The sequence below is a fragment of the Aptenodytes forsteri genome, unplaced genomic scaffold (assembly GCF_000699145.1).
Source record: "Aptenodytes forsteri isolate BGI_AS27 unplaced genomic scaffold, ASM69914v1 Scaffold481, whole genome shotgun sequence".
Lineage (NCBI taxonomy): Eukaryota > Metazoa > Chordata > Aves > Sphenisciformes > Spheniscidae > Aptenodytes > Aptenodytes forsteri.
The window spans coordinates 196,527-206,017 of NW_008794893.1; the positions used below are offsets into that span (position 1 = coordinate 196,527).

Here is a 9,491-nt window from a genome sequence, read left to right on the forward strand (position 1 = left end):
TGACCTCATTGCAGTCTACAACTTCCTCAAGGGGGGCAGCGGAGGGGGAGGTGCTGATCTCCTCTCTCTGGTGACCAGTGATAGGACATGACGAAATGGAGTGAAGCTGCATCAGGGGAAGTTCAGATTAGATATTAGAAAAAGGCTCTTCACTGAGAGGGTGGTCGGTCACTGGAGCAGGCTCCTCAGGGAAGTGGTCACGGCACCAAGCCTGTCAGAGTTCAAGGAGCATCTGGATGACACTCTTAGTCATATGGTCTAGTTTTAGGTAGTCCTATGAAGAGCAGGGAGTTGGAATTGGTGATCCTTATGGGCCCCTTCCAACTTGAGCTATTCTATGATTCTATGATCTCCAGTGATTTAGCAATGGCAGGAAGGCACCCACTTGCATCTAATCAGCCCTGGTAAGGGAGATGAGAGTTTTCCTTCCTGAAGCTCCAGGGGGCCAAGTGCATGCTTATATCCTGAGATGAGATTCAGCATGCCCTGAAGAGCATCTGCTCCACTATGGAGAGCGAGCCTCCTCAATCCCCTGTGCAAAGACTGTGTCATGCAGGCAGGAGGAACCATAACTGAACTAACCGCTTAACCCTGCCTCTGCCCACTAGCTCCTTACCTGCCCATGGGACCTCTGAAGCATGGTGATCCGGTAAAGCTGCTTTTATGCACTGACAGTAGACTCCTAACTGTGGAGGGTGGAGGTCATTTATCTTGGGAGAAAAATATCAGCTGTGCACTGACCTGCACAGGGACCTGGTGGCCATGTCAGTAAACACAGCTGTGGAGAAAGGAGTGGGGACACCAGGCAGGGTTTGGCTCTGCAGACTTTGCTCAGTGCTGGTTTTCATGGTGCACTGTGATTTACACCAGTTAGGAAAAAGGCCCCGTTGAGGTATGGGTTAGCCCATCCCCACCCCAGATGACCAACGCAGGGCCCACTATTGCCTGGATGAGGGAAGTGCATTTATTTGCTCCGGGTTAGAAAGACATTTCTCTAGTATGTACAGCAGCAACATCACACACATGCAGAGAGCAAACAGCCTGCCCCATATCCCAGGGGAGGACCCAGTCACTGGGAGAGCCGCGCAGCCAGCACCAAAGCCATCACTGCAACCATCCACGGACTGTGCCAGCCGCTTTCCACACCACCTTTGCTTGCCTGGCCCTGCCTACACTGCCCGTCTCCCTTGCCATTCCTGCTGTGGGAGCCAGTCTGGCCAGATGGGGCACTGGGAGGCAGAAGAGACACTTTGACAACTAACCAATGTGTCCAGAGCAGTGGGGCCACGGAGTAGAGGAGTTAGAAGGATGAGAGCCAACAGAGGAGCTGGAGTTTTAGTCCTTGGAGTCCAGGTGGTCTGAGGATCAGGAGCAAGTGTGGGTTCATTCCTTCCCTTGCATGCAGCATGTTGTGGGGAGATGGCTCAGGAGAACAGTTGGTGTATGGAATGGGAACGAACAACAAGGCCAGAAGCAGTTTCTGGCTTGCCTTTCCAGCATCCTCTCTCACCCAGTGGGAAAGGGTGGCCTGAAGCTGGTGACACAGCCGAGCTGGCAGATGGTGTGGAGCTTGGCCACTAAGAAATATGAAGGGGCTTGGAGGAACTGGAGGGGACTACCATGGAGGCTGGGTTCAGCTCGCACCTGTTATTCTCCTCATGCATCTGGGACACTTCAGTGGAGCCTGCCTCAAATCCAGGCACAATGTGGGCAGCGTGCACCACATGCACCTTGTTGCGGTGCTTTTTCCTCAAGAGACAGCTGAAAACTTTTTTGAAGCCCTTGCGGAAGTGCTTGGAGACCAGGGCGTAGACAATGGGGTTGAGGCAGGAGTTGGCATAGGCCATGCAGTGGGAAAGCAGGCGGAAGGCGTAGGTGGCCTGGTTGAAGGGGAAGTCTCCGTAGAGGTATCGGAGGATGACTACGTGGTAGGGCAGCCAGCAGAGGCAGAAAAGGATGGTTACAATGATGATCATCTTGGTTACCTTCCGCTTGGCCTTCTTGGACTCTGATATGTCCTCCAGAGGGTCCACTGCTGTCCACAGGTACTTGATGGTCCTGGTGTAGGAGAGGCTGATGACCAGCACTGGGATGACATAGCCAAAGGCAAATGTGCTGGTGTCCATGACCTTGCGTCTCCACTCCTCCCAGCCAGGCATGCAGATGTAGCTGGACTCCCACTCAATCAGGTCATAGTAGCTTAGGTAGGGCCCAGCAAAGACCACGGAGAGGCCCCAGATCACAACCATGGCAGCCACCGCGTTGTGGGGGGTCCGCAGCTCCCGGGAGCGCAGCGGATAGCGGATGGCCAGGTACCTGGAGGGGAGAGCAAAGCAACAAGCACTGAGATTTTAGCCAAGCTCTGCCTGGCCACATAAACTCCAGGGACAAGAGAGTTTCCTTCATTCTCCTGAAGGTCCTTGAGCAAGTGGCCCTACATGTTATCTCACGCCCTCTTTGAGATACAGTCCTGGGTAAAGCAGCTTTTCTCTTTCTAGCAAGGATGATGCTTCTCCCACAGGCTTAGGCTGGCTCACCCCTCCGTACATGGTGGGGTGTGTTATGTCCCTGAGCTAGGGCCAGCGAGATAGTGCTGTGGAGACCATGCAGATATCCACTGCTTGGCAGAATTTATCCAGCAGAAAGAGGTCTGAACGGAAGATTCAAGACCTGGGGAAGCTTCACTGGCTGATGGGCACCGTGCAGGCTCCTGCCCACTGAGGGCATATTTCCAGCCTTCTCCAGCTTTTGGATCAGCCTGGTACGGGGGAGATTTGCTCACTGGAGCTGTGGCTGCCTCCACCTTGGTACCAAAGGGACCAGATGGGCCCTTGCCTTTTGGTACTGTCTGCTTTCTCGGGCCAGCCCAAAGCAGGCAGTGATGGTCTGTCTGCTCCCTCCAGCAACAGTGGCCAGATACAGTGTGATGGCCAGCTCTGCTCCTCCACCTCCAGGCAACACCATAGGGCAAAGATGCAGATGTCAGCAAGGAGAGAAGGTGACTCGGTGCTTGTGGGTAGGGGATGGAGAGGAGCTGTCAGCACAGACAGGAGTGCAACTGCTGCAGCCTCAGCCTGCCAGTGTCTACAGAAGGATGCTCATTTGATGCACTGTAAGGCCAGCAGAGCAGGTAGATAACACATGCAGTTAGTGTGAAGGGTCACATGTATGACAAAACGCTTGTTGCTTGCTGGTCTTGTGTCCTGGTTTCGGCAGGGATAGAGTTAATTTCCTTCCTAGGAGCTGGTACAGTGCTGTGTTCTGGATTTAGGGTGAGAACAAAGTTGGTAACACACCGATGTTTTAGTTGTTGCTGAGCAGTGCTTACACTAGTCAAGGACTTTTCAGCTTCCCATGCTCTACCCACTGAGAAGGCTGGAGCTGCACAAGAAGCTGGGAGGGGGCACAGCCAAACTGGCCAAAGGGACATTCCATACCATGTGACGTCATGCTCAGTACATAAACTGGGGAAAGCTGGCCGGGGGGCCACTGCTCGGGGACTGGCTGGGCATCGGTTGGTGGGTGGTGAGCAATTGCGCTGTGCATCACTTGCTTTGTGTATTATTATTATTACATTATTATTATTATTATCATTATTTTATTCCCATTATTAAACTGTTTTTATCTCAACCCACAAGTTTTTCTCACTTGTGCTCTTCCAGTTCTCTCCCCCATCCCAGCGGGGACGGGGGGGGAGTGAGCGAGCGGCTGTGTGGTGCTCAGTTGCCGACTGAGGTTAAACCACGGCATCCTGTCATCCTGAAAGCTGCCGGCAGCTCTGCGAGAATCACTTCACGTCACGCTGAAATGCAGCCACCTGCAGGTGGAGCACTGCACTACAGCACACAAGTGTCACCAGAAAGGGAGAGAACACAGGCACTAGCACCTTGCCAAAACGTCCTTTTTTTTTGAGATACTGTCCCCAGTTCTGAGCTGGCTGGAGAGGCAGACTGCACTCAGGTGATGTAGGTGCAGGGAAGCAAGAGGCTTAGACCATGAGAAATCTCAGGTCTTCCTTGTGACAACAGCCAAACTCTGTAACTGGAATCCCAGAGGATTGGGATATTTTTGTCGGGGATTCCCCTTGCCCCAACCAGGGGATGCTGGCATCTCAGGGTGCATTGCTGAAGTGTCAGATCGCTGTTTGAGTCCAGGTGCCTGTTTCTGCAGGTGGCACCTGGGAGCAGGACGAAGTGGAAAGGGGCTGGAAGAGTAGCCCAACCACACTTTTTGCTGGGATTTAACCCATCCCAGATATTCCCTGGTACTGAAGTTTCCTTCTGCCTGAACCTCCTCATTGCCGAGGGCTGTTTGGCCCTATCTTGTCTTTGGTGCCTTGGAAGCAAACACAAGGAGCAAGATGGGCCAGGACGTGTTCCCTGTGGCAGTCAAGGCTGGAGCTTACCCCAGTGGGGACCTCTTCCTCATCCTGGACCATAAGTGTGGGCTCAGTCAGAAGTGGGGCAGCTGACACAGTCGCCTTACAGAGCCCTTGGGAACAATGTAGGTGGCACCAATCAGGGCCAGAGTGTCCTGGGTGACCTCCCTAGAAGGGACTTGGCTCACGGTGCGGGTGCCTTTCTGCACAGGGTGCAGGAAGGCTGGGGGCAGTGGGGGAACAGGAACTGCTAAAACAGGAACAGGTTTTGTGCTGGGCTGGCAGCCCCTGGGGAATGAGAGGTGTGTTTGCTGCAGGACTGTGATCTCTCCTGGGTATTTATGTGGCTTCTCTTACGGTGCCCTCTGTTTACCTTGCTGCCTGCACATGATGCTTTTCTGAAATGGTGGCTTGGGGATAGCTATTACCCTCTGAGTGCCATCTCTAATACAGAGCTAGGTGACTCATTGGGAGTCTGTGGCACAGCAGGGAGCTGAGCTTGGGTCTCAAGTGCTCTAACCACAAGGCAAGTCTTTCCTGTAGAAAGCACAGACAGGAGCAGCACCAGCTTGCACTCGAGAGATCTGGAAGTGCTGCTTGGGGATTGTTAGGGCAAGGGAGACACAACTGGTCCCCAGACTGCCTTTGGCATGAATCAATACCACTGGGGTTTGAACCATCTGCCTAGTTGTGGTGAGCCACGATCTTCCCATGCCCTCACTCAGCCCAGCTTCTCAGACTGCCCTCCTTCCCCAGCCCAAGGTCATCTTTAGACTGTTACCTGTCCACAGAGACGGCAGCCAGAGTAAAGCTGCTAGCATACATGGTGAGGTAGATGAAGAAGTGGACAGCCTTGCAGATGAAGGAGCCGAAGACCCAGCCCTCAAGTGAGTAGATGGTGGCCTGGAAAGGCACGCAGAAGACAATGAAGAAGAAGTCAGCCAGGCTGAGGTTGAGGATGAAGAGGTTGGTAGTGTTTTGGCCCATTTGCCCATTGCGCAGCAGCACTGCCAGCACCAGGCTATTGCCCACTGTGCCCAGGAGGAAGATGAGGGAGAAGACCACAGGGACAATGACACTGGCAGGGCTGAACTGGTAACTGTTGGAGGAGTTCCAGTATCCAGCCAAGCTCGCGAAGTCCTCGTGCTCCGTCATTCCGTGTCGTGGTGAGATGTTGGAGCCTGGGGCAACACAGGGAAAGATGTGAGAGACTGGAGAAACACTGCTTAGCCTGTTAGCTTGGCTGATGGGCCTGGGCTCACTGGACACACAGAGCCCCATTTTCAGTTCTGTGACCCACAATGCTTTTCAGCAGGTTCCTCTGGACACTGCTGGCCTGGAGGACACGTAAGATTAGGTTGCAGGTAAGGGGTGCCCTGCTCCCCCATTCTGGCCCTGGAGTGAATCCACAGCCCATGTTCAGATGCTGCCTTGGATTGATGATACTGGAAGTGAGGTTTGTGGGAGAGAAGAGGACGGCATCTGTCCCCAGCTTCCTCCTCTGTGGGAGAATGGAGCCAGGATCTCCACCTCCCAGCTGGTCCAGCTGATGGCAGGAGGGGTGTGACATTCCTTCCCAGCAATGGGGCTCCAGCCCCAAGCCAACCAGTTGGACAAGCCAAGATGTTTACTCCCCTGATACTGACATGCAGACTTTTATCCCTCCCCTGCTCCCAGCTCTTTTGGTACCTGCTCCTAGAATAAACCTCGCACACTAGGCACAGGGCTTGAAATGCTTTTGGCAGTGACAGCTACTACACAGCTCCATGTTGTGCCCAGGTGGGGACTTTCTGAGGAGGACAGCTCTGATGGGACTACTCCTGCTTTGGTTTCAGTGACCCAGATACATATTACCTTTCTATGTCTCACAGGGCAGCTCTCCCCAGGACTTGGACTTTTTGTATCATTCCCCTGCCCCCAAAATAAGCATCCGGACTGAAAGCAGAAGGTGAGGTTGTGCATAGTAACACTAGTTTCTCTGTCACAGGCATAGAAATCTGTCTGCATGTTTTTGAGTTCTGGAGCCGGGGGAATATCACACAGATACAGGCACAGCTTCCCTTGAATAAACACATGGTTTGGGTTCTTCCCCACCCCCCCGCGGTGTTTGTAGGGATGTGCTGTGGTTACCAGAGTGTGTGGCCCAAGGCTGGCTCACCATGAGTATGGAGATCGCAGAGTCTGTGCAAGAAACCAACCTGTAGCTTGTGCATTCTCTTTCAGGCTGGGAAATTAGCAAGTGCTCCCTGGGGAGCACTGGCAGTGCGAGTGCCTGAAGCAGAAGAACTGCAAGGGGCATGTGAGCATGGGTCCCTGGCTACAAGTGTTCTTGGTATCAGTGCAGATTTGGGGATGCCAGCAAGCTGCCTGGAATCATGCTGAGCTCTGTTCAACACTACCACAGCTGTAATGAGACCATTCCTGTACAGTTGTAAGTATCCCCAGAGGCAAGTGCCAAAGCAGGATGCGGTCTTTTGGTTGGCCTGTTGTGCACTGCCCAACAGTTGGTACAAGTCAAATACCCCACTTGGCATGGCAGCCTCTCCTCTGTCCAGGCAGCAGGAAACTCATGCTGCTACCTGGGAGCTGGACTCTGCTCTCTGGGACCCAAAAGGTCATTGCACCTCATTTGTGAACATGTGGATTGCTCCCATAGCACCTACCCATCCCGAAGCAGAGGGGATTTCACAAGGACGGCTTCAGTTGCTCTGAATGTGAATTTGCCTTGTGGCAGCTGCAGCACTGACATTTTATGTCTGCCTTAGACTCTTCTGTTTTACAGTAACCTTGAGCTCCATGAATGCTGCTTGTGTGGCAGAGGGATGAGCTTTCCTCTGGAAAGCTGGGATGGCCAGTACTGAAGTGCATACTACTTAGTTTTGCTAGCTCTGCCTCTGTGTCCAAACAAAGCCAATTCAAATGGCAGTGTCAGCTCTCAGTACAAGCAAAAGTTCCCCTGCAGCCATGTGAAGAAGATATTGTACCCCATGCAGTATGGGTGTGTGGGAAGCAGGGGAGCTTACACAGGCCCTGGCAGGAGTGGGAGAGAGAGAGATGGATGGGAGCCTGACACAGGGTCTGGTGCCAGAGTCTGGCTGAGGACCTCGGTCTCTTCTCATGCTGCCTAATTCCTCTGGGACCAGGAAGCTTCCCTGAATGCAGGGGAGAGCAACTCAGGCTGCCACTGGTGTTTTATTCTTACCTCTACTTGATTGCACTGGCTTAGGCTGTGCTTGGGATTATACCCCATGCAAGGCTGTGGCACTGAGATCCTTCTTCCATGGGGCTGAGAAAGATATTAGGAAAGCTGGAGAAGAGCTGACAGCTCAGCCAGAAACCAACTTCATCTTATCACCCACCCAGACAGTGCCTGTGTTGCCTGGTAGAGTCTCTGGCTACTTCACCCTGCATCTCCCCCCATCCATCTCATTGCCAAGCGTCCTCTCTTTGCTCTCTCTTGCAAGGCAGACGAGCTGCTAGTCAGCCCTCCTCAAAGGCTACTCTAAAGAGAACAAAAAGACAGGGAATACCTGCGCATGCCTCTGCAAATCAAGGAAGGCAACTCTGCAAACATCCCCCTCACTGGTGCGACCTGCAGTGAAATCACTTTGGAGTACTTGCACATCACATAGCCTGGTTGCAGACCAAATTTGACATCCCTTGATGTGCACATGAGCAGCTCATGCTTTACTTGGAAAAACTGTTTCTGGCTGTCAGGGAGCCACTACTGTTGTCCTTTACCACTCAGCTCCAAGCTTATTTCTTGAGTCTGTAGGAATGGGAATTCAGGGAGCTTGGTGCGTTCTTTTCAGGGACAGCCAGTGGCCAGGAGCAGAGTGCCAGGAAGGATGTGGTGGCAGGTTGGTAACTGTACCCTTGCCACAGCTTTGAGGTTCTCCCTGATTGCCCATGGCTCATGACCCATCTACATGAAGTCAACGTAGTGCTTCAGTCCCCTTTACAGATGGGAGTTGAGACACAGCGAGCATGAAGAGGTTGCTTTGTAACTGGTTGGATCAGGGAATTCACTGATGCAGCAGAGAAGCAAATCTTTATCTCTGCTGGCTTAGCTCTGATCCACCCCTCCGTGTACAGTCCTGCCTACAGACAGAACAGCAATAGAACAGGCAGAGAGTGAAAGCAGGGTCTCTTAAGTGACATATACGAACTGTGACACTGATGCTGGGGCACTGGGGTGCTAAGAGATTCTCACAGAGTCATTCAGAGCATCTCTGGCAGAGTGGGATGTCTCCCAATCCCTATTTAGTATCTTCTCAGTAAGCTGCCACTCACCCCCACGGCTCTGTTGTCCCTTGGAAGCATTTTGCAACCATTTCACACCCTACCATTTTGTGAACTGGTTTATGACAATGCTCCTGAGTTTCACTTGGTTCTGAATAGCCTTGACTAGCAGTGAGAGGGACACCTGCTCTGAGCAGAGGGAAAATGCAGAGCATGGGCAACAGGGTTCCTCTCCCACATCTGCTACTCAGGGTTAGCAGGGGCAAAGGCGATGTGATGGAGGAGGCAATATTCCCAGGGATGAAAACCCAATCAGTGGCAAAGTTGGGACTCAAGAGACCTGATTTTTCTAATGAGGGTTTGGTAAAGGATTGGCAGGGAGACTGGTTCCCAGTACCCATCTGTGTGGGGGTACCAAAAAGACCAACACAGAGCCTTGGTGTGGGCAGGCAGCAGGTCATGCCAGGGATGCCCGTGAGCCAGCATAGCCAGCTCCTGTGTCAAGGGAAGGCCAAGAAGGGCAGGAGGAGGCAGGGTAAGAGGACAGAAACAGCAGTGCTGGGGGGAGAACACAGATCCTGCTGGTCTGGCCAGACAGGAGCAGGGAGAGGAGAGATGCGACAGGGAGCAGGCAGTTCAAACTCCCTGTTTCAGTGGGCTTGGGAGCCAGCTCCCCCCGGGCTCTGTCTGCTGCTGCCATTGCTGTAGAGCGCCTCCACTTCCCCATTTGCGCAGCAAAGCTGCAGTCAGGCGCCTCATTCGCTCTGAGGCGGGACAAGGCAGAGCCCCCTTTCTTGGCCAGCTCGGGGGCTCAGCCTGGGAGTCACCGCTGCCCTCCAGCACCCTGCACCCCACCCCGCCTGTGCTGTGC

At 53.3% G+C, this 9,491-nt stretch overlaps 1 protein-coding gene across 1 annotated transcript in view; it reads right to left on the reverse strand.

Annotated features, from left to right (window-relative positions):
• Window positions 1-1,523: 1,523 nt before the first annotated feature.
• The window catches only part of LOC103895552 (galanin receptor type 2), an 8,556-nt gene continuing 588 nt past the window's right edge, over window positions 1,524-9,491 (reverse strand). Inside the window, exons 2-3 of the mRNA XM_009275146.2 lie at window positions 5,160-5,616; window positions 1,524-2,316 (exon numbers count right to left, since the gene is read on the reverse strand). Of these exons, the coding sequence (XP_009273421.2) occupies window positions 1,578-2,316; window positions 5,160-5,616 (1,196 nt within the window). The 3' untranslated portion in view covers window positions 1,524-1,577. The remainder of the gene's footprint in view (window positions 2,317-5,159; window positions 5,617-9,491) is intronic.